The sequence below is a fragment of the Meles meles genome, chromosome 12 (genome assembly GCF_922984935.1).
Source record: "Meles meles chromosome 12, mMelMel3.1 paternal haplotype, whole genome shotgun sequence".
NCBI lineage: Eukaryota > Metazoa > Chordata > Mammalia > Carnivora > Mustelidae > Meles > Meles meles.
Genome location: NC_060077.1, coordinates 32,442,356 through 32,467,396, shown reverse-complemented (window position 1 = coordinate 32,467,396; position 25,041 = coordinate 32,442,356). Strand labels below are relative to the sequence as shown.

At 51.6% G+C, this 25,041-nt stretch overlaps 1 protein-coding gene across 11 annotated transcripts in view; it reads left to right on the top strand.

Annotated features, from left to right (window-relative positions):
- Nucleotides 1-23,671, top strand: part of GNB1L (G protein subunit beta 1 like) — a 58,918-nt gene extending 35,247 nt beyond the window's left edge. For all 11 annotated transcript variants that reach the window (XM_046025225.1, XM_046025224.1, XM_046025223.1 and 8 more), the window contains 3 exons: nt 2,275-2,373; nt 8,102-8,317; nt 23,105-23,671. In XM_046025225.1, coding sequence (XP_045881181.1) covers nt 2,275-2,373; nt 8,102-8,317; nt 23,105-23,422 — 633 coding nt within the window. In that variant the 3' untranslated portion in view covers nt 23,423-23,671. The remainder of the gene's footprint in view (nt 1-2,274; nt 2,374-8,101; nt 8,318-23,104) is intronic.
- Nucleotides 23,672-25,041: the final 1,370 nt, after the last annotated feature.

Here is a 25,041-nt window from a genome sequence, read left to right as displayed (position 1 = left end):
ACCCTGGGATGATGACCTGAGCTGAAGGCAGACGCTTAACTGGCTCTGAGAGAGAGAATCTTTTTTTTTTTTTTTTGAGAGAGAATCTTAAGGAAGCTCCACGCTCAGCAGGGAGCTTGCTTCTCCCTCTCCCTCTGCCTTCACACAGCTAGCAGCTTTGCTGCTTTGCATGTGCACAGGGCTGGGTGCCCAGGTGTCCCGAACCAGAGGAGCAGTTCTTTCTCTGTTCTATGGAGCATCTGGCCTCCCGGGTGAGCGCACCCTGGCTGGGGCCCACAGGCTTCCCACAGTGTCTACAGCCGATTCTCAAACAGTAAGCCTGAAATTGAGTCACTGGTACTCACTGCCAAGGACACAGAGCCCCCTCCCCTTCTCCTGGGTTTTCACCTGACCTCTGGGACATCCCTAGGTTCCGTTGTGTCTTGGTTGCCACGTGACTTTTCTTGCATGTCTTATTATTTTGCTAGAGCTCCTCCTTGAGCATCTTTGCTGTTCCAGGGCCTCCTTCTAGCAGCCTCTTACTTGATGACAGTAACAACCGTTCACATCACTGAGGGTCTTTTCTGTCTCCTTCGTGGGCAGTGAGGGCTGCGGGGGCTGGTATGGACACTGATCCTGCAGGCCCCGCAGAAGCTGGGGGAGGCTGTATGCGTGCGCGTACATAGGTATGTGCCTCTTTGTGGGGACGCATTCGTACTCTGCAGCAAGCCCCTCCCGAGGACACTGCGTGGGCCTCTGGTAAGTGCCCTGCCCAGAAGGTCCCCACAGCCTCAGCCTGGGGGTGTGCTGCCCCCATGCAGGCCTGCAGCTGGGAGGCCCAGGCTGCTGTGCCACTGGCTTTCTACCCTGCCTGCAGCGTGCCCTTGGACAGACTCAGCGTGCAGGTAGCAGATCGTGAGAGGACTCAGGACTTAATCTCAGGCCTTGGGCTGATTCTCCCCTGTGGGTTAGTGAGAGCAGCCCAGCTCACACCCACATGCCTCCAGTTCACTGGGTGACTGAGACAGCAGGCCAGCTGTCTCTTCAAACGCCCCCCACCCCCGCCCCAGACTCTTCATCTGCAAACCAGAAGATGTCGTCTTGTTGGCAAGGGACGATGTGGCTTCATAGTGGCTGCATGCTGTCAGCACAGCCCCTCTCACCGGCATCAAGGGGGCCAGAGGGCTGGTCGAGCCTCCCCCTCCCCCATCATGGAGTGGCAGACCTGCTTCACATGGAATCCCCTCTACCTACAAGCACCACAGGAGGGGGCGCCCTTGTCCCTGCTTGCTGGAGATGAGGCAGTAGGGATGCAGATGGCTGGGGGACAGTTTCTGGGCGGCAGTGCTCTAGTGCCCAAGCCTGCTCCTTGTGGCTGCAGCTATCCCCTACAGATGGTGTGGGGCAGAGCTTGGCCCAGCTCAGATGGACAGGCCTGAATGTGACCTGGCTGTGTGGACCAGAAAGGCACATCTTCCAGCCCGGGTGCAGGAGGGCCTGCCCCTGCATTCAGGTGACACAAAACACCACTGTGATACCCAGTATAGAGGTGCGGGGTGTCGGGACCAGCCAGGCCCCAAACAGAGTTCCCCTTGGTGCACACCATTTCCTAGACTTGCTGGTGATCCCCAGGGGTTCCTTGTGCACTTTTTTTTCTTTTCTTTCTTTTTTTTTTTTTTTTTTTTTTAAGATTATTCATTCATTTGTCAGTGAGAGAGAGAAAGAGCACATCAGGGGGAGTGGCAGGCAGAGGGAGACGGAGAAGCAGGTTCCCTGCTGAGCAGTGATCCCGATGTGGGACTTGATCTCAGGACCCTGGATCAGGAACCTGAGCTGAAGGCAGATGCTTATATAACCGACCGAGCCACCATGGTGCCTGCCCCGACGTGCACTTCTGTAACCATCTGATGCACCTGAGATAGTTCAGAGTTGTTCACATGAAAGCCCACATCAGGAAAGAGAAGGAGGCAGAGATCGAGAGGATGGGTAAACTGAGTCAGTGCCCAGCAAGCCCCCTCCTCAGTGAAGAGGTAAAATCAGGAAAGGCCAGAGGTGATGATGCTGGTGAGAGGGACAGGCCGGTCACTCAGGAATGACGTGTGAGTTTCACAATGCCCAGCAGTGCCTGAACCCACGAGCCTATGCGGCCTAATTAGGAGGCTCAGATCCCAGGTTCCTCTGGGGAGCAGACAGAAACTTGTAGCAGCCTTGGCTAATCGCCTTAAAAGTCTCTTGTTTGTATAGCACAGGCTCGACTTGGCGCCTGCCCAAATCAACTTGTTTTCTTACCGTCAGGTTCAGATTCTGGAGATGCCATCCAAGACGTCAGTGTGCACCCTGAAGCCGGAGGCAGATGCCAAGCCAGGCATGCCCATGTGCCTGGAGCTGTGGCAGGTAAGGCCCAGCGCACGCCAACCACGCCCTGCTAGTCACGCCTTCCAGGCCGTGAATCATGCCCCATTCAGGATTTGGTTTATCATCAAACCACGAGCCCCCTGGGAGCCTGTATGCAAGCTGCCTTCCGCAGACTTAGTGTCCCCCCGGGGGCTCCTGCTGCCCCCCTGCCACTGCTGCTTGTCCTACAAACTGCCCAGGGTGGGCCTGGTTTATGCTGTCCTCTGCAGGGCTCACCCCCACCCCCACTGGCCCGGGCAGTGAGGAGGGACAGCTGGGTCAGTGGAACAGCCCCATCCTGCGGAGGGCCACGAACTCCACTCCTCTTCGCACGTCCACGTGCAGCCCTGCACAGGGCTAGGAGGGAAGTGCTGACTAACCCTGCAAGCCTCCCCACCTCCTTGGCCAGGGATTACCTTCTGTGACTTCTTTGCCTCCAAGGCAGGGGTGGGCTTAACACGCTTACTTTCCCTGCGGCCACACTTGGCATTTCTGATTTACAGCCATTTCCTTCTTTCTTGTCTATTCTTTCTGCTTAGAGAGGGTCAGAAGACATCTCCTGCGGCTGGCAGCTGAAACCTGGGACCAGGGAGTGGATCACACTCCAGAGTCCTGGCAGCATGGTTTTTGGCTCCAAGGCCCTTCCGAGAGGTCTTGGGAGGGATCCTCCTGGGCCCGCCCACTTGCCTGTACTACAAGTTCCATCCCTCCACAGGGCACAGCCTCCTCCTGGCCACAGGGGACAGCACTGGCTCAAAGTGTACTACTGTTCTGCTTCTCAGGACTGCTGCAGATTGGGGCTACAGATCTGATGATCTGGTGTGTTCACCTGGTAAGAATGCCAGGCAGCATCTTTGCTGTGACAGAGACCAAGGTAGATAGGTCCTTGACTGGTGCCTGCCTTGGGGAGCACGGCTTATAGGCCATTTTCCCAGCTCCGTTCAGTTCACCAGCACCTTCTAGGAGCTACCTGAGCCTGCCTGAGATTGGGAGGAGGTGATTCCTGCCTTGTGCCACGCTGCTTGTTTGCATTTCTCCCAAGATGGGCTTGGGTACTTTGGGGATATCTGTGGGGCCAAGAGGACCCACAGGGCCAGGTACCCCACCAGAGCCCTTGCCCCACACTTTTCGTCCCTCCATGGACCTGCATCTTCTTGCCATTGGTTTCTCCCTATGCAGTTTCTTCACGAACATTCCAGTTGGAATTTGTTTCGATAAGCTGATTCCACTGCTCAGAGACAAGCCCACGGGAAGCTGAGCAGGGGGGTGGGGTGGGGCTCCAAGAGGACCATGCTCCTGGGACCTGCAGGTTTGTGGCGGGGAACCGCCTGAGGTCTGGACGCCTAGGGCCACGGTGTGGTGCTCACACTTCCGGGCAGGGCCTTGCGGCTGTACCGCCTCACTCTGCTTCCCTGGAAACACCGTCATTGCGTAATCATGTAAAAATTCCAGCAGAAAAATGTATAGAAACGGGATGTACAAACTTGTTAAGGTAATTAATATAGTTGACAGAAGGACAAATCGAGTTTTTGTTAGTTGATACAGATCCAACGCAAAGCGTTCTGTTAAAAGAGAGTCGACATTAATTTGAAATGTCCTTTTTTTTCTCTCCAAACCTGAAGGTCCCGGTTGTAGTTTATTAATCTGAGTGTGGCAGAGGGATATGACACGGTATTTCTCACTGAAACATTCAGATGTATTCTTCTTTTTAAATCTTTTTTAAAAAAGATTTTATTTATTAGAGAGGGAGGGAACACCAACAGGGGGAGAGGCAGAGGCAGAGGGAGAAGTAGACCCCTTGCTGAGCAGGGAGCCTGATGCGGGGCTCGATTCCAGGATCCTGGGATCATGACCTGAGCTGAAGGCAGACACTTAACCGACTGAGCCATCCAGGTGTTCTGTATCCTTTTTTTTAGATTTTTCAAAAAACTTTATTTGAGAGAGCATGCAAGTGGTGGGGAGGGGCAGAAGGAGAAGAGAAAGTAGATTCCCTGTCCAGCGCCACACCAAGGGGATCCACCTCTATGCTCTAGGATGAAGACCTGAGCTGGAAGGCAGACAGACTGAGCCACCCAAGCACCCCAGATTCTTGTTTGGCTCTTCAAAGGGGCCGACTTGCATTGAATTAGGTTGATTATCACATTAAAGCTCAGAAATACTGATCACAGCAGCCCTGAGAACAGGCTTTCAGACCCTGGGCCTAGGGTCCCCTCTAGTGAGCTGGGAGCTCCCTACAGGACTGATCCCAGCAGGTGCTGTAGGCGGGGCCTGCCTGCTGGAGTCCCTCCCAGTTAGGGCGCCCAGTGACAGGAGAAGACACAAAGCAAGTCCTTATGGCAACTTTAGGTCCTCGCCCCACAGAGATCAGCCTGTCCCCAAAGGCCTGAGGCCATGAGATTGCTGTTCTACCTGTGACGCCTATAGCTGGGGTCCGCAGGGGCCCTGCAGCACGGATGGGGAGCAGCAGACATTAGGGCTAGAGCTCAGTGCTTGGTCACCCTCAGCAACAGTGAGGCGAGTGTTAGGTAGGTGGGTGACTGGCATGCAGCTCGTGAACGAGCCGAGACGCTCAGAACCCAGAGACCATGGGCATAATGCAAACTTGGGCTGCAGAGACAGACCAGAACCAATGTGTGGGCACTGAGAGGAGCAGCGCCCTGGGGCCGGAGGGTGGAGGAGAGGCTGGGCAGAGGCAGGGTGGATGGGAAAGCAGGCGACAAGACAGGTCACTGCCCCGAAGGGAACAGACCCAAGTGGGCCCCCAGGTGAGCTCCTCAGGGCTGACCTCTTGGATGGGGCCGGGCAGGTCTGGCCTAGGGGTTTGGCGTGAGTTCCTGGTCAACAGGCAGAGCACTGGGCTGTTCTCACCTGACTCTCACCCTCCTAGCAGGGTCCAGATATGGCTGCTCATGGGAGAAGGCCCTTTCTGGAGAGGCACAGCAGCCTGAGACAAGGTACCTGAGCAGAGGGCCTAATCGCTTCTTTAAGTCTGTACGTGTCTGGAGAAAAGCCTTATAAATAATTTCATGCTGCACAAATAGTTTCCAATCAGGTGACTTGAAAGATACCAAAGTGGAGCTCTTTCCCATTACAGAACTGCAGAGAAAGCGTACCGACCCTGACGGGTTTGCATGGGAGGCCAGATGGAGGCAGGGATCACGCTCGGCTGCTCCCAGCCTTGGCCCCTCCGTGGCAACATCAGCAGGCGGGTGCACACACAGGGTTCATGGTCATGGGGCCCTTCTCCCAACTGCTTGCTCAATTGGGCCCCCTGAGGGGGGCAGTCAGCCTGCAAGAGCCCCTCGGGAGGGGCACAGGCTGCCACAGGCTAAGTGAAGCTAGGAGCCTTTCTTTCTATGTATGAACACGTAGTATCATCAGAAAAAAAATGTCGAAGCCGTTTCCGTGGATGTGCGGGAGACATCCTCCAGGCTAGCTGCCGTCTCCCTTTTTTTTTCTTTTTTAAAATTATTTATTTTTTTTATAAATATATAATGTATTTTTATCCCCAGGGGTACAGGTCTGTGAATTGCCAGGTTTACACACTTCACAGCACTCACCATAGAACATACCCTCCCCAATGTCCATAACCCCACCCCCCTCTCCCAACCCCCCCCCAGCAACCCTCAGTTTGTTTTGTGAGATTAAGAGTCACTTATGGTTTGTCTACCTCCCAATCCCATCTTGTTTCATTTATTCTTCTCCTATCCCCATAACCCCCCATGTTGCATCTCCACGTCCTCATATCAGGGAGATCATATGATAGTTGTCTTTCACCGATTGACTTATTTCACTAAGCATGATACCCTCTAGTTCCATCCACGTCGTCGCAAATGGCAAGATTTCATTTCTTTTGATGGCTGCATAGTATTCCATTGTGTATATATACCACATCTTCTTTATCCATTCATCTGTTGATGATCAAGATTCTAGGTTCTTTCCATAGTTTGGCTATTGTAGACATTGCTGCTATAAACATTCGGGTGCACGTGCCCCTTCGGATCACTACGTTTGTATCTTTAGGGTAAATGCCCAGTAGTGCAATTGCTGGGTCATAGGGTAGCTCTATTTTCAACATTTTGAGGAACCTTCATGCTGTTTTCCAGAGTGGTTGCACCAGCTTGCATTCCCACCAACAGTGTAGGAGGGTTCCCCTTTCTCCGCATCCTCGCCAGCATCTGTCATTTCCTGACTTGTTAATTTTAGCCATTCTGACTGGTGTGAGGTGATATCTCATTGTGGTTTTGATTTGTATTTCCCTGATGCCGAGTGATGTGGAGCACTTTTTCATGTGTCTGTTGCTGCCGTCTCCTTCTGATCAAAGAGCCACTCTGCATCAGGCCCCCCCTGGCTCCCTTCACTAACCAGGGCCTCAGTGACATACATCGCACCCTAAAGCCTCGGTTTCCCCTTCTGATACACAGAGAGAGCCCTGCTTCCAGGTGTAGAGGATATAGTGTTCTCGTTAGACACATGATCTGGTGCCTTCTGGCTGAACCCAGTCACCTTGCTTAGCCGAGCAAAGGTTCTTTCTGGGCACTCTGTGATGTGTACAGCGTCGGGACCTAGAGCCCCTCAGGGTAGGTGGAAGCACCCACACAGCTCATAACGGGAGATCCAGCAGGTGGGGAAGGAGAGGCTCCCTGGTGCCATCAGCCCGTGACCCGTGAGGCCCAGGTACTCTGCTCAGTGCCAGCCTTGCCGCCAGCAGGGGACTGACTGTTCTGGGAGTTGCAGGTGACCCAGGAGGCAGCCTCGCCTAGCAGCTCCAACCCCTCTGCCGCCAGGACCCCATTCTTACCACTGACCACCATGCAGAGGCCAGGCCCACAGTTCCCGGAGGCTCAGCTGAGCTCCTGGCTCTTGGAAAATTCACTGGGGAGGGGGTGTGCTCAGTTATTTCTGACATTTGAGTGACGCTGACCCCAGGCAGCTCAGCAGGAAATGCAGAGATGAGTGAAGAGCAAAAGGCATCGGCAGGCGTGTGCTTTGTCCCAGAAGCAACCTGGGTCCCTGTCCTGGAGACTGGGCACCAAGCACGGGGCTGCCACTTTCAGTGCTGGGGTGACACGGCGTACCGTGGCGCTCCCCTGGAGTGGTTGCCGAGGTGAGATAAACGAGGCGTCTGTCCCGGGTGCAGAGCCCTCTGACCCGCGTCCTCATTCATCACAATAGCTCAGGGCCGGCAGAGCTCGGCTCACACCAGTCAGCGCCCTGGCGACTCACCAGGCCTGCGGGGGTGGGGGGCTTCCGCGGTGACGTTGACAAAGCACAGAAAGTTCATTTTTCATTGAGATGGAGTTCGCGATTTCCTTTGGCTGGCAGTTCTAGACAGGTGACCGGCCCCACGAAGGGGTGGCCACAAGTCTCAGCCTGCAGAAAGGAGGCAGGAGGAAACTGCAGCACCCGTCCCGGCTGGCAAGCAGCAGCGACCTGGCAGCGTGAGGCGGGGGCCGTGCCGGGCGACCTTGGGCTCGGCGCCCTCCAGTCTCCGTCCTCAGAGTGCGTCAATGCTGGCCTGTGCCAGCCTGATGCTGCTGGTGTCTGCTCTCAAGGGGACACACAGAGCCTCCAAACTGTTACTGCCGTGTGGGGAACACGGGGAATCTGTACCTGGCTGGGCCACCTCCAAGGCCCAGCCAGGGAGGCTGCCCCTCTCCAGAGCCCCTTCTCCTCCAGAATGTACCAGAACCTTCTTCAGGAGCTGACTGCTGTGCTGTCCCCACAGGCCGACTCCAGTCCCCGCCCACTCCTCCTGGCCGGCTATGAGGACGGATCGGTGGCCCTGTGGGACGTCTCTGAGCGGAAGGTGTGCAGCCGCGTCGCCTGCCACACGGAGCCCGTCATGGGCTTTGACTTTGACTCCCAGAAGGCCAGGGGCGTCTCGGGCTCCGCGGAGAAGGCGCTGGCTGTCTGGAGCCTGGATGAGCAGCAGGCCCTGCAGGTCAGTACGCCAGACCCGAGGTGTCATTTATCCTGCTTTGCACTAACAGTCTGATAGGCTGAAACAATATTTAGGCATGAAGAGGAGTTGTTGCAGATCCCTGGCTAATTAATCACTGCGAGGCGGGGTGCAGGCCAGCCTGTCTGCGGGGCCGGCGCAGGAAGAAGGGGGCGTGGGCGCTTGTGAACCGTTCACATGGTTTGGGTTTCTCTCAGACCTCGGGTTAACAGCAGTCACGTCTTGTCCATCTAGAGAAAAGGCATGTAGAGTACAGGGGTAGGCAAGTCCATTTGCAAAGACTCAGAGGAATTTGGTCAGTAAGGAACTGATTAATCAACCCAAACCAACCCAGTGTGGAGAAACCCACGGAGTCACACCCCCCAGGGCAGTCTGCAGGCCAACCCCAGGGAAGCTGTTCCTCTCTGCCTGCGATGACAGGGAAGGGGTGTAAGGCCTCAGGCCAGAGCTGGGTGTTGCTGAAAACCTTCCCATGAAGTCTCGGTGGACTTTCCCTTCCCACATGGCTTGTGGAGCACTTGGGGGCCAGATCTGGGCCTGTGGCTGGTGCTCGGCCTGCAGTGGCCCAGCCTGCATCCTCAGCCCTGTTTGGGACCTTGGGGGTAGAGTTGGGGGTTGGGGAGCCTCCTGTCCAGGCCTCACACGAGGGCAGGTCCCAGGGGCACTGCAGGTCACGGGATGAGAGGTTTGATGCCTCTTGGCCCCCAGAGGGTGGCCTGGTGCACTCTCGCGTCTTGGGGTGGCTGAGGAGTCCCTATTAGCCAGGAAGCCTTGGAAGGAGGAGACTTGGCCACTTGACTAGCTCGTGGAAGCTGTGTGGAAGGGCAGCGCTCTGAACCCAGGTCTGGTTGGGGAACAGGGCCCCAGTTGGGAAATGCATGGCCCTCGGGGAGACTGCCAGCAGAAGCAGCAGCAGGCTCGGCACCTGACCCCACCTGGGTGCTCATCGTTGGAGTGCTGGAGGACAGGACTGCCCCTCTGTGCTGGAGCTATGGGGGAGAAGAAGGCATCTCCCCTCACCAGGTGGTAAAGCCTTGCCTGCTAGCCTGGCAAGCCTGCTGTACCTCACACTCGCCCGGCCTGGACCCTCACAGCCAGAGAAAGAAGATCTGGGCAAGCATCACCAAGCCCACGTGGGTTGGCACAACGTGGGTTGGAGAGGGGCGGGGCAGGCCCCCAGGAAAACTAAGGGCGTGCTGCAGTGCCTAGCAGGTGTCACGCATCCTGGGTGTTACCCTGGGTGGTGGGGGGGCGGTGCGGCATTGCCACCAGGTCATCCTGAAAGAGGAACGGAGTCAGGACAGCTGGGGCAGGGGTCTTAAGTGGTGGGTGAGGAGTTCTGGCGAAGACAGAGGCTGAGAAGGAGCGAGGCAGTGGGGTGCTAGAGGGAATGGTAATGGACAAAGAGGCCCAGACACAGACACAGCTCAGGCAGAGGGAGACCTGGGAAGGGTGCTTTCATGTTGAAGCTGGAATTGGGATTGGCATCCTAGAAAGAATGATCCAGAGCAAGTGGCCAGCAGCGGTAGGGAGGAACTGCCCACTCTCCTGGTGTGAGGCTACCTGGTGTCTCTCCGGTGGGATCAGAACAGGAACCTGAGGGTGGGAGCGGCCGGCCAGAGCCCAGCAAGAGAGGGGAAAGGGGGTCAGTGTGATATTAAGGGATGGGTACACGTTTATGCTTCCTCAGCACTGCTTTTCTCCGGCAGATCTGCTTGTGCCAGTGCATGGCCAACTTACAGTAAAGGCAACTAGCTGTCTGTCTTTCTGTCCTTCTTTTGTCCTAGAGAGCCCATGGAGGCCCTGGGGAAAGGGGGGTTAGACAGGCCTCCAAATGGGGCCAGGCCTGGCTTTGGTGGGGCAGAGCTTCTCATGCCTCTGTCCCAGCAGAAAGACCCCAAGCCCTTGGAATGGTGGACCTGAGCAGGGATGGGAGTGAATGTCGTCGTGATGGCTGTCATCTTTAAGACTGGGGCAGAGCCAGGTTGGTGCTGGGTCTTCCTGTCCTCAGCAGAGGAGGGCATCTCACTGGGTGTTGCGCCCAGCCAGGTAGGCCTTGGAGTTCTGTCTTACACCCCTCCTTCCTGTTTCTTGAGCCTGGTGGGGGCAAGCCTGGACCTCCACCTTCCCACTGTGGGGTCCAGGGCTCCATCCCACTGTGGCTTGAGTTTCATCAGCCTGACCTTGCAAAAGGCTGAAGACTCGGGGTGCTTCCCTGAGAACCCCACCCCAGACTGCAGTACCCCCAGGACCCCAAGAAGGGTCCCCTCCTGCCGACCTGGCCGAGATCTGCCTGGTCTCCGCCGGCTTGCTGGGGAAACAGCTGCTGGAACTTAAGACTTAAATTTATGGGGCACGTTCCAGTCCAGAGATGAACTTTTACTGTACTGATGAACTGAAAAGTTAAAGCACAGAGGATTATTAATGAATTTGAAAGTTAAAGCAGAAGGGGAACCAGGCACTGCGGGGCGGACGTGGTGGTTACGTGACGACGGTGTTACTCGGGGCTCAGGGCCCCACTCAGCAGCGCACATCAAAGCAGGAGGACAGTGCTCCTCCCGCTGAGCACAGCCACTGAGAATGGCTGCATGTCAGGTTCCGAGTTGGCCTCAGAGGCCCTGGAGGTTTTCAGGTTGTGACACAAGGCCCCTGAGGAGGAAGTGTCAGGGACCGGTGCCCACAGGCGTCCACGGGCATCCTCGCCCCGAGGTCCTTGGTGCACCGTGCTGGCCCTCTGCTGCAGCTGCCTTCCCTGGCCCTTGAGCCACGTGGGCACAGATGGGCCTCACCTCACAACCCGCTGCTGGAGTCTCTAATGAGCCCAAATCAATCTCTCCCAGGCGGGCGCTGGGAGCGGAGACGTAGATGAGGTTTCCCGCAGCAGAGCGTGGGTAATGAGAACCAGATGGCGGCCGCGCCGCGTGCACATTCCTGGCACCTGAGGTCATGTGCTGTGAGAGCCACTAGTGGCCAGGGATCCCTCCCAGAGGGTCCTTATCCGGGATGGGTGCGGCCAGGGACCATGGCAGTGACGAGGAGCCTGGGGCCACCCTCCTCAGGACACTGTGGCCTCAGGGGCACGTGCCAATGCTGGGCCACTCGCTTGCCTTCCAGAGGTGGCTTTTCCTCCAGCCTCCAGGGGATCGGGCTTTGGCTGTCGTCAGACACAGGTGGTGTGCAGACCTGCTCCTTCCTCCCACACTTGGGCAGGGCCCATGGCCTTGAAGCAGGGGCTGATTTACGGCCAGCAGTATTTTTAGGCCTTTAAGTAATATTGAACCACCACCTCCCCTCCCCACCCCTGCAGCCAGCCTGAACTGGGAATCGGATCAACCACACTTCCCCGAGGTGCACCCACGGCTGGTTGGCCACGCGTCCCCTTGTCCTGCTGTGCGTCTGCTGCCCTTTCTCCCAGGCCCCGCCCTCTAAATTGTCAGTGGCAGGACCTATGGACCTGAGACCAAGCAAATTGTGGACACAACTCAACTCCCTGTAGGCATCTCAGGAACACAGAAGAATAAGCAAGGCTCTGGCGGCTGTGACCATGAACGGACCCTGTTGGACCCTCCTCGGGAGTCTCCTCCTCGGGAATACAAGTGCAGGACAGGGACTGGCCTCTCATGGTTGAGGTCGCCGTCAGAGCTTCTGCTGCTGCTTCTCTTCTTTCCTGCCAGGGGAGCCTACTTTCTGCCTTCGCTTGGGGACCAGAGTCACTCCTGCCCCCGTGGGCAGTCCTGGGCATCTTCGTTCCTCCCAGTTAGTAACATGGCATGGAAGGTGTTCTGTGCCCTAGACCCAGCTTCCAGTGTGTGAGAACCACGGCTCCGGGGCGTCTATGGAAATTCAAATTCCTCTTCCCCTTGCCTTGGGTTCTTGGTGATCGTCAGCAAGAGCAGACTTGAAAGCAGCCCTTTTCTCCCTGGGAAATACTCCCCCTGTTAACAAATTCACATAAAGATAGAATATGAAGGAGGTGACCCCGAAGCAGTGCCCCACATGGGTTCCAGGGAGTCCATGGCTCTGAGCCCAGGGGTCCCCTGGCTACCCCTGGCTTAGGGCAAAGTCCACAGAAGAGAAAAGGATGAGGGGTGGTGATGGTCATCAGTTCTCATTTCCAGCCTACTGTGCCTTCTCACCCATGCACAGTGGCCTTGGCTCCCGCAGTCCTTCTCTGGCATGTGCCACTTGGTGGCCTGGACATCGTGGTGCCCCAGTTGGGGGGCCAGGTACTGGCCAGAGCCCTGGAAGAGTAGGGGGGGTCCCTGACCATGAGATGTGGGGCAGGCATGGAGGTGACTGGGCAGGTCGCTGGGGGTCTGCCTGAGTGCTGATGGCACTGGCCAGGAGCCCAGGCCGTGCCACGAGGAGGCCAGGGCTGTAGCGAGCCACCCACACGCTACAGCTTGGACGGCATGCAAGTTTGCTGTCAGGTTTTGCAAGGGTCTCATTGTAGAAGATCCTCCTTCTGCTCCTAGTGGAGAAAGAATCTGGATTGTGAATAGGCATTGAGCTGTCAGACTTGGGGCTTTTCTTCTCAAATTAGTTAACTTAAATGGATTGCGTTATTTGGCTTTTATGACATCAAAACAACCACACAGTTTTAAAATAACCCGTTACAGAGCCTGTCGGTCCGTGTGGTGGGACTCCATCGGAATTGTTTGGGGCCATCAGTCGGCCTCTCAGTAAACTAAGCTGCACCCCCTCCCCTGTTACCCCTCTTTGCTTATGGTGTCGGGATATGGGGAGTCCCAGAATCAAGGCAGGCATCCCCTCCTCTTCTGACCTCTGGATAAGCTGGTAGGGGGTCTTTTTGGTGAGTGGCCATGGGTCGCTGTTTTCTACTGGGACAGGTGTTTTCTCTGCAAGGAAGGCTTGATTTTCTTCTTGGACTGATTGAGGTTTCCAGATTTTGAGGGGGAGGGTCGTAAGTTACCTTTTTCTAACGATTTGTCTCTGGGCATAAAAACCTTTAAGATATTTTATTTCTTTTTTTTTAAGATTTTATTTATTTATTTGAGAGAGAGACAGTGAGAGAGAGCATGAGAGGGGAGAAGATCAGAGGGAGAAGCAGACTCCCTGTGGAGCTGGGAGCCCGATGCATGACTTGATTCTGGGACTCCAGGATCATGACTTGAGCTGAAGGCAGTTGCTTAACCAACTGAGCCACCCAGAAGCCTAAGATATTTTTTATACTACCTCTTTTTTAGTTGTTTGAAATGACTATGTAGATAGAGTCTACTGTATTTACAAAACTGTCCCAGTCTTATCTTTGTTGATCTTTAAAATCTTTTTTTCTATCATGAAAAGTCTCTTATGGTTTAAAAGAAGAAAAAGAAAAAAAAGCCAAAAAAAAAAAAGCCTTTTCTGTTTCATCATTTCTGTTCTGATATTTCCCTTCCTTCCTCCTGTGTTTTCTGGAGCTTGGTCTGTTGCTCTGACTTGAACTGGGTATGGAACCCACTTGTTCTCTCTGCCGACCAACCCCCAGTGACAGCTGCGGCCTCTCTGCAGCCCTCTAGCTGCATCCCACGTTGGGAGATGTCACTGTCTTCATTCTGGGGGGGACCCAATTTTTGCTTGTTCTTTGACCACTGAGCTGATCAGAGTGTTTTTTTGTTTCCAAATGTTTGATTTTTTCTTTCTCCCCAGTTTTTTTTTTTTTTTTTTTTTTTTTTAATTTTTGGATTTCTAACTCAATGCCGTTGTGGTCGGAGAATAAGGTCTGAATGATATCAGCTCTTTGAAATGTGGAGGCCAGTCCCGTTGACATAAGTATTCCACATGTGTGTGGGAAGGAAGTGCTTCTCGTTGCTGGGTGCACGGCCGTCCCTGCATGTGCTCAGGCAGCCATGGGGGCTGTGCAGTCCGACACTGTCCGTGTGACTGGGCGCCTCGGGAAGGGGCAGGGAGACCCCGGCCCCAAGACACATCTTGGCAACTTCTCTGGCATCCTGTGTGTTCTTCTGCACTTTGGAGCTGGCTTAGGAACATCCAGGTTTAACACAGTCACCTTCCTGGGGAATTGAACCTTTATACTTTTGTGACTCTTGTTATCCCCGAGAAGGATTTTTGCCTAAAACCCTGTTTTGCCAACTCTTAATATGGTTCATGCCAGGTTTCTTCTGATTATACTACTTCCTTTTATAGCTTAAAAAAAAAAATCTTTTGCCTTCAACTTGTCTTCAGATGTAGGTATCTCTCTCGCAGAGCTGGCTTTGCACACGGATTGGGTCTCATTGCTGCTCTTTTGTACCATAAACGTTGCCCAGGCATTCTTATTCCTTCCAGAGGCCGAGAGGGCTGCCTGTTACGGAACATCTAGTGGGGCCTCCAACTGTGTGAATCTGCCCGTTGATGGTATCCACAGACCTAGGTGCTTCTCCGGGTTTGTCCTGGCTCCCCACTGGACTGTGGGGGAGTCAGCTCCCAACCAACTCACCAGCCTTTGGGGTCTGGCCCACAAATTTTGATTTCTGTGTCTTCATTTTTGTTCAGTTCGAAATACTTGCTGTTGTCCCTGACGATTTCTTCTTTGATCCAGTTGTTCCTTAGAAGTAAATTACTTAATTTCCAAATATTTGTTGATTTTGTAGATATCTTTCATCTAGCTTCATTCTGCTGTCAGTGAAGGAACCTGCACAATGTCAACATTTAGCTATTTATTGAGGCTTGTGTTTGGCCCAGCACACACTGCATTACATCTTGGTGTGCGCGTGTGTTACGCATTTATTGGGCGGAGCATTCCATCAGCACGACCTTGGTCAAGGTGGTTGGTGGCATTCGCATCTGCCGTATCCATGCCGATCGTTTCATCTAGTTTTTCGCCAGTTACTGAGTGAGGTCTTTGGATCTTTGAGTGTGGTCGTGAATGTGCCTATTTCCCCCTTTCTGTCTGCTTTGCTTCATGAATTTTGAAGCGCTGTCATTATGTACATTTAAGGTGGTGACCACATCCAGCTGAATGGTCATCATGAAATATCCTTCTGTAGCTCTTGTCATGTCTTTTTTTTTAAATAGTAATTTAATTTTTTTTAAAATGGAAGTGTAGTTGACACCCAGCGAATGTTACCTTAGTTTCTGGTGTAACACATCCTTTGTCTTGGGGTCGATTTAGTCTGAAGCTAATGCAGCAGCACCAACTTCCTCCGGTTTCCTCTTTTTGAGGCATGTCTCCCGTATTTTCAACCTAGGTCCGTCTCTTTATATTTAAAATGGATCTTTGGCTGTCTTGCTTTTCAGTCCTTCCTGACAATCTCTGCCTTCTGATTGGAGCATTCAGTCTGTTTGCACTTAATAGAATTAGTAATGTGCCTGGCCTTAAGCCTGCTATCTTGATCCTGGTTCTCTAGTTGTCACTTCTGTTTTTGACCCTCTTTTACTCCTTTCCTGCCTTCTTGTGTGTTAATCAAATATTCATTTTTTGGTTTTCCATTTTATTTCCTCTCTTGGTTTCTTTGATATCGCTCTTACCATTTTCTTCTGAGCGGCTCCTTGCAGGTTCATGGTACACATCGTTCATGTACCCAGCCCTACTCAGTTAGTGCTGCTGCGCCACTCCCCCAACGTGTGTCATACCCCATGCTAGAAGGATTCCATTTACCACCCTCCTACCCTTTCTTCTGCCACAGTTGTACATTTTACTTCTGCATGCCTTATAAACTTTTCAATGTTATTGGCTTTGCATTAAACTATCAGTTATTAAACCTGAGAGCAAGACCTGAGCTGAAATCGAGAACCAGGAGCGTAACCGACTGAGCCACCCAGTCACCCCCAGGGTTTTTTTTTAATATAAACAAGGAATAGTACTATAAATGTGTTTTCTCTTCCTTAAGATTTTATTAATATTTTCTTATCTCTAGCTTATTGCAAGAATATGCAGGATATATAATACATATAGCATACCAATTACATGTTAACTCTTCATGTCATCAGTAAGGCTTCCGGTCACCAGAAGGCTGTTGGTAGTTTTGGGGGAGTCAGAAGTGATAAAATGGGTTTTCAGCTGCATGGGGAGTCAGCACCCCTAACCTGCGTGTTGTACAAGGGTCAACTGGAGTTTATATTTACCCATCTGGTACCATTTCTGGTGCTTTTCCTGTAGATCCCAGTTGCTGTCTGGTTTTATTTCCCTTTATCTGGAAGAATACCCTTTGGCATTTCTTGAAGTGTAGTTCTTCTGACAAAAGATTCTCTAGCTTCGGTTTATGAACAATGTCTATTTCATCCTCTTTTTGGAAAAAGAATCTAGGGATAATGGTTTTGTTTCCTTCATGCACTTTAAAGGTGTTGTTCCATTGTCATCTGGTGTCCATAGTTTCGAATAAGAGTTCATTGTATCTCATCATTATTCCTAAACACACCATGCATCTCACTTCATGGCGGCTTTCAAGGTTTTGGTCATCTGTGGTTTTCAGTAGTCTCGCTCTCCTGGAACTCCCATAAATTAGACAGTTGAGTATCATTCCATACTCCCTGAGGCTCTGTTCCGTTTTCTTCAATCATGTTCCTCTCTCTGTTCTTCAGATTGAATAATGTTTATTGACATGTCCTCTAGTTAACTGTCTTTTCAAAATGATTTATAATCTGCCACTAAGCCTATCCCACAAGTTTTTCATTTCAGTTACTGAGCTGCTCCATTCTCCATTTTCTATTGTGGTTCTTTTTTTTTTTAAGATTTTTTTTATTTATTTGAGAGAGTGAGACGGGGTGGGGAGGGAGGGAGAGCAGACATGAGCAGGATGAGGGGCAGAGGGAGAAGCAGGCTCTCTGCTGAGTAGGGAACCTGATATAGGGCTCAGTCCCAGGACTCCAGGATCATGACCTGTGCTGAAGGTAGAACTTAAAGCAACTAAGCCACCCAGGTGCCCCTTTTCTTCTTTTGTTTAAATAAAAGACTTTTTTTCAGAACAGTTTTAGGTTCACAGCAAACTTGAGAGGAAGGTACAGACATATCCCGCATGCCCATTGCCCCTCACCCCTGTGCGTACACAGCCTCCCCCATTATCGACAGCACACCAAAGTGGGACAACTGGTACAACAGACAGATCTCCACTGACACATTATCACCAGAGTCTACAGTTCACAGCAAGTTCACTTTTGGTGGTGTGCATTCTCTGGGTTTAGACAAAGGTATAATGATGTGTATCTACCATTACAGTATCACACACCGTGTTTTCACTGCCCTAAAGATCCTCTGTGCTCTGCCCGGTCATGCCTTCTCCCACACTGACCCTTGACAAGTACTGATTTCTCTTGCTGTCTTTATGGTTTGGTTTTGCCTTTTCCAGAACATTATAAGGCTGGAATCATACAGTCTGTTGCCTTTTTGGATTGGCCTCTTTCAGTGAGAAATACACATTTAAAGGTCCTCTGTGTCTTTTATAGTTCGACGGCTCATCTCTTTTTAGCACTGAAATTCCATTGTCTGGATGCATCACAGTTTACTTACCCATTCACCTATTAAAGGACATCTTGGTTGCTTCCAGGTTTTAGCAGTTACGAGTAAAGCTGCTGTAAACACTGATATATGGTATTTGGCATGGTGGGGAGTGGAGGGAAGGGGAAAAGAGAGACTCTTAAGCAGGCTCCACACCCAGCACAGAGACTGACTCGGGGCTTGATCTCATGAGCCTGAGATCATGACCTGAGCTGAAAGCAAGGGTTGGAAGCTTAACTGAGCCATCCAGGCGCCCTACAGTTTTTTGTATGGATATAAATTTTCAGCTCCTTTGGGTAAATACCAAAGCATGCCGTTTTGGATCACATGGTGAGAGTATGTTTAGTTTTGTTAAGATACCATCAAGCTGCCTTCCAAAGTGGCTGTAGCATTTTGCATTCCTACCAGCAGTGAAGGAGAGTTCCTGTAGCTCTACATCCTCATGAGCATTTGGTATTGTCAGTGTTCTGGACTTGGGCCATTCTAACAAGTGTATAGTAGTTATCTGTTTTTTTTCCTTGTCACTGTTATTGAAATACAGTTGAGGTGCAGTGTTATCTTAGTTGTTCTATTGTGCATTTCCCTGATAACGTATGACAAAAGCACATTTCATGTGCTTATTGCTATGTGTTGATCTTCTTTGGAGAAGTGTGTATTAAGGTCTTTTGCCCATTTTTTAGTCAGGTCGTTTGTTTTCTTATTATTGAATCTTAATGGTTCTTTGTACATTTGGGTTAATAGTTCTTTTTTTTTTTAAGATTTTATTTATTTATTTGACAGAGAGATATCACAAGTAGACAGAGAAGCAGGCAGAGAGAGAGAGAGAGAGGGGGAAGCAGGCTCCCTGCTGAGCAGAGAGCCCGATGTGGGACTCAATCCCAGGACCCTGAGATCATGACCTGAGCTGAAGGCAGCGGCTTAACCCACTGAGCCACCCAGGTGCCCCGGGTTAATAGTTCTTTATCAGATGTGTCTTCTGCAAACATTTTCTCCTGTTCTGTGGCTTGTCTTTTCATTATCTTGCCAATATCTTTCACAGAGCAGAAAATTGTAATTTCAGTGAAGCTTCGCTTATCAGTTCTTTCTTTCATGGATCGTGCCTTTGGTATTGTGTCCAAAATGTCATTGCTGGGCCCCTGAATGGCTCAGTTGGTTAAGCATCTGGCTTCAGTTTAGGTCATGAGCCCAGGGTCCTGGGATCGAGTTCTGCATCAGGCTCCCTGCACAGTGAGGAGTCTGCTTCTCCCTCTGTCCATCCCACTGCTCCTGTTCACATATAATGTGCTGTCTCTCTCTCACACACACACAAAAATAAATAAAATCTTTAAAAAAAAAAACCTAAAAAAAAAAAACCCCAAAACTAAAATAAAATATCATTGCCAAGCCCAAGGTCATCTAGGTTTTTGTCCTTTGTTATCTTTTATGATTTTTATAGTGTGTTTTATATTCAGGTCTGTGATTCATTTCAAGTTACTTTTTGTGAATTAGAGGAGTGAGGTCTTTGTCTGGACTCCTATTTTTGCATGTGGATGTCCAGTTTTTCCTGCAATGCTTATTAAAAAGAATATCTTTCCCTTCGTTATGTTTCCTTTGCTCCTTTGTCCAAGATGACTTGACTCTGTGTGGGTCTGTTTCTGGGCTCTCTGTGCTGCTTCTTTGATCTGTCCCTTCTTTCATCAGTACCACACTGTCTTGACCACTACAGCTTTATAGTAAGTCCTGAAGTCAGGTAGTGTCAGGCCTCTGACTTTGTTCTTCTCCTTTAACATAATATGTTGGGTGTTCTGAGTTGGTTCTTTTCTATAATCTCCATTTTTCTGCTAATAATTCCTGTCCGTTCACTCATCAGGGAAATTGTTCTTTATAATTACTTGAATGCGTTTTCTTTCATTTTTTTTTTGAACATACTTAAATAGCTGCTTTAAAGTTTTTGTCTGATATGTTCAACATCTGTGCCATTCTGGGCCAGTTTCTGTTAACCACTTTTTTTTTTCCGGTTGATTGTGGGTCATATATTCCTGCTTCTTTGCGTGTCTAATAATTTTTCTGTTTGTGTGCTCAACACTGTAAGTGATATGTGGTGGAGACTCCGAACTCTAATCTTTTGCTCTGAAGGATATTTACTTTTGTTCTTGCAGGCAGGTAGTTAGGGTTCACCTTGAGCTTGTGGCAGCTTGGCTTTTTGCTCTGTCAGGGCAGATACTTGGAAAGCCCATGGTCCTTCCCAGGCTCCTCTGATGTGATAGGACTCACCTTCTGAGCTCTGCCTCTCTTTCAGGCCACGGAGAGCTCCGTCTCTAGCATTGTTCCAGTGTGGGCCCTACCCAAACATGTGACCCTTATTCCTGAAGCAAGACCACTGTGGCATCCCAGCCAGTGCTGGGTTGTCAGGTGGTATTTGTGCTTGGGCCGGCTGGACCCAGGGTCACAGCTGATCTCCTGTATCTGTTCCATCTCATTCTGCTGTAGTCCCTATCCGGTAAACCTCATGTGGTGTCCTGAGCACGCATAGCCCAGCTCTCACAAGGACTGATGGGGAACCCAGATGCAGCTTTCAGTCCCTCCCCCAGTTCCCTCCATGCTGCTGGCTCACCCCACAGATCTAGCCACTCCAGCTGCCTCCACACTGATCTCTGCCTCTTCAGCTTCATGTGGCCTCTGTGCACACCTAGATTTCATGGCTAGGACATGTCCCTGGGCAGGTTGCTGCCAGAGTGTTTGCGAGGCTCACCCCATCAGCTACCCCTCCCTCCTGCTGTCCACAGCCCGCCCACACGAGATTGCTTGGTATCTTTTGTCCAGTTTGATGGTAGTCTATAACATGAGGACTGGTCTGGTGCCAGTTACTCCATCATAGCCACATTCCTGTTGCTCTTGGTTGGTGAATGAATGCCCATTTGTCTTTAGAACCAACAGTTATAGATTTTCATTGCAAATTGTACCCTTTGTCATTGGTAAATATGGTACATAGTCTGTCTTCTTGCTTTTTGCTCTGAATTCAGTGTTTCCTGTTACTGACACCGGACTCCTGTCTCTGTTGTCCACACTCTTCTGGTACATCTTTGCCAGTCAGTCTTTCTGTGTCTCTCTTACACGTAGCACAGATCTGGATTTAACTTTGAAATTTAATTATAAATCTGTTGAGTATATTTATGGAAAAATACAAGGGCAGATACTAGGAAAACATGGCATCTAGTGTCAGGGTTGGGGAAGAAAGTCATGTTGTTTTTGTCATTACTCACAGTGGCTTGTCAGATAATCTCTCAAGTATGAGGATGACTATTGTATGTTATGCCCCAAATGACAAAAGATGAGCAAATCAGTGAATTTAACAAACAGCCCATCTCACTATGCTCCCATATTTTGGTTATTTACATAACTGGTTCTGTACCCATAATCCATGTATTGTTTTAGACCTAATCCCACTGGTAAGTAGATTCCTTGCTTTTGCCAGATCATCTCCTAAAGTTCTCTGGTTATCTCTCATGACACTGGAGTTAATCTTCCAGTCCTTCAAGAAGAGCTTACAGGAGCAAATTCTTTAAGTTCTTACATGTTCAAAAATGCTTGTCCATTGTTTTTATACTTGAGCGGCAGTTTGGCTGGATATAAAATTCTTGGACCACGACTGCCTTTGCAGCCTCTGCTGTCTTCTGGCACAAATGTGGCTGCGGAACATTTTGAGAACAGCCGAACCCTACCTCACAATTGACATGCTCTTTTTCTGACGACCGAAAGGACTTTTTAAGCTGTCAAGTCCAGTGATTTTCCTAAGGTGTATTTTAAAATTGACCATCCTGTAGCCTGTCTTTGGATCTGGATCATAAGGCTTCAGTTTTTCTAGAAATTACAATTGATTTTCTAAACCACTGAATAGAGCACCTCTGCCTTTCTTCCATGTCTGCTGTTTTCTCTCCAGTCCATTGTAACTCTTTGTTTTCCCTTTCACTTTGCTCGCTTTGTATCATTCCTGTTCCTACTATCTTGTTCCAGTCTCCTTCTGCCATTTCCCATTCCCCTCCATTTCTTTGAGGTCTTCCTCTTCTTGCCTGAGCTCTGTCAGTTCAGTTTTCCTCCTCTGTGTTTTGCTACTTCTTGTTCTTGTTTTATGGAGATAACTGCTTCATGAGGTTTTATTTTATTAAATCATGGCAAAAGAAATCCTTGGTGACAATTTCTTTTGCTTCCAAGGAATATCGCAAATGGCTTTTCCGTGTTTCTTCCTTTTCCCCTGTGTTATCTTTGCATAGGTGAGTGATTCTTAACCAAAACCACCGTGGCCCCATGGGGAAGTGAACTAGGAGAAAACGGTGTGCTGGTAAGGGATAGCAAAGGCAACTTCAGGTCAATAAGAGCTTGTGGTACACCCAGAATCAGTAGAAGGAAGTGGCTACTGTGTATTGTCACAATGACGGCAAAGTGCCTTTGTCATTTAGTGTCCATCGCAATGGACAAAATGGAGTTGCCAGATTGCAATGCATGAGACAGTGCCATGTAACCACGAATAGCTGTGACCACAAAGGCAGCTCTGATTCCCTACCTGCTGCAGGGAGGCATGTGTCGGTAAGGGGTCATCACCTAGCACTGACTATGGGAGCACTCAGTGTCCAGAAAGAGGTTGGCTCCCGGTATCTCCGTGCAGATAGAACATGCCTGTGTACCTCCTTGTTTTGTTTTGCCTGCCCTCCACTCAGAACCAAGCTAGGGACTAAGGTTTCGGCCACGGCCAGTGTGGCAGGCCCTTCAGGAGCTCCTGCACTCTGCACCTTCACTGTTGTCCCCCACAGGTCCTGCCTGTGCCCACTGGCTCTCTGCTTGGTGGCCCGTCAGCCCTGTCACTGAAGATGGACTTGGTGTCTCTCATCCTCCCCATGCTGTGGGTAGGCATGAGTTTATGCTGCTCTCAAGCTGGAGATGCATCTTGCTTAGACGCCAGAGTGCAGTGTATTTCTGTGATGAGGAAACCTAGGACCGAGCCCACTGAGGTCTTTCCTGAAGGCCTGACAGGCAGAGAAATAGAGCAGCCCTTGAGTTCCTCCCAGACCTTGTGTAGGGGAGCAGCTCTGCAGGACCTTGGGGGCTCTCTGAGGGAAGGGCCTGAAGTCTTACGCAAGGACTTGGCCAAGGGCAGCAGTTAGGATGCTCCCCTCAGTGGGTCTGTGCCTGGCTCCTGGGATGTAGGGGGTAAGTTTGCAGGAGCTTATGGCCATCTTGGCGGCCTGCATTTCCCTCCTTGTTCTGCCTGCCAGACCAGGGCTGCCCACAGGTGGGAGCCCCTGGGACAAGTCTTAAAAGCCATTTCGTGGTTCTCTCTGCTGCTCTTGATCTTCTAGGTATGCAGAACTCATGAACTCATGAATCCTGGGATCGCTGATGTCAAGATCCGGCCAGACCACAAGATCCTGGCCACTGCAGGCTGGGACCACCGGGTCCGAGTGTTTCACTGGCGGACGATGAAGCCACTGGCCGTACTGTCCTTCCACAGTGCCACCGTCCACTGTGTGGCCTTTGCCGCAGATGGCTTGCTGGCCGCAGGATCTGGGGATCAGCGGATCAGCATCTGGTCCCTCTACCTGACCCACAGTGACATGTCTGCTCCCTTGTTGGGCCACGCAGGGGGCAGGGAGGTGGGTGCCCATGCTGTGGCCTGACCCAGGCATGTGGAACCTCAGGACCCCTGCAACAGCCAGCCTCAGTTCCCCTCCTCCAGTTACAAGAGGTACTTGGTCTGTGGAGTCTTTGTTTTCTGCCCAAGGTGCGTGTTTCCTTTTGTGAAATACAGCACCTGTACGACAGTGACTCTACAGCTTATAAGAGTAACTGGGCCAGACGCCTGGGCAGCTGTGGCCCAGGTGAGAGGCCAACCTGGGCCTGCTTTACAATAAACCTCTAGATGCAAACCCCCGGGCTCAAGGTACAGATTCTCCAAGGTGACACCCTGGATTCTCCCTTCGGGTCAGCTCTAAGAGCTCTCCTCAGACCTTCTGCTGGGCAGGGCAATTGACCCCTGTCCACTGGAGGACAGTGAATGTGGCCCCAGGTCCTGCGGCCTCTGTTGGCTCCTCACCCTGAGACTGGCTAGGAGCTCCCGACGCTCAGGGCTGAAGCCAGAACCAGTAGAAAGAAGTGACCAGACCCTGGGGGAGCAAGGCAGGAGGAGGGTGGGCTGTGGGTGAGGGCAGAGGCAGAGAGACCTTGTGGCTCAGGGGCAGGCCAAGGGCAGGATCCATGGGAGGAAGCACCACCCCCAATTGAGAAAGACCAAAGATGGCAAGGTGCGGTGGGTGGAAAGTATGGCAGAATTAAGTGCGGCTGACACGGCCACCAACGACACAGAGCCAGCACTGTGCACCCAGGGCAACTGGGGATGAACAGCCAAAGCAGCCGGTGCGTCCAGAGTCTCCTTCCCGGGTCCGGCTGTCAGGGCATCTTTTAAAGCTGGGCTGTTGGTTGGGAAGGAATGGGACCCTGGGAATTGGGGTGGGGGCTGTGGGCAGTCACTGAGGAAGCTGGGGGGCCTCCAACCCCTTTGTTCCGCTGCCTTTTTTGCCAGAAGAGCCACCTTCGGTCTCTGCCTGAAGAGGTCAGTCTTCCTTTACCTGAAGAACCAGAATGTCTCCCCCTGGGGCGGGGTCCCTGTGGGACACTCCTGACCACCTTCCCCCACCCTGGCTTTGCTTATAACTAGACTCAGGCCCCAGGAGGCCCCAAAGGGTGAGGTACGAAGTGTGGCCCGTGATGAGGTGGCTACGCTCCAGAAGAACTTCCTGCACGTAGAAATCTGGAGAACACGTGTGGGATCCAGGTGGCGGGGATATGAAACGCATGAGGCCAGATCCATGGAAACAGGACCACTCACAGAGGGTCTGGGCTTGCTGCAGCCCGAGGACTAAGAAAGGGCCTCAGGGTGTGGTTGCTTGGTTGAAACCTGGAGGACAGGGTGGGTTCGCTGAGGACAGTTAACTGCCAGAGCCACCTCCGTGTGCTGCAGAGGGAGTGAGCTGTGGGGTTGGGGGGATTGTGGTATTTGAGTGCTGCCAACCCTCCACAAAAGCCTTTCCCCATGACCTTGAGGAGTACATCTGCAAGGGGAGCCCGGCATCCTTGGAGAGCTCTGTGGTTTCTCCTCTCTGCAGGTCGGCTGGAGCCGCTGCCACGGAGCGAGGATCTCGAAACGCAGTGGAGTCACTGGGTCTCCGAGTGGCAAGGCCTAGCAGTGGCCTTAACTGCCCAAGACGGAGTAGACATTGTTGAGTGGTTGAGTGGCAGC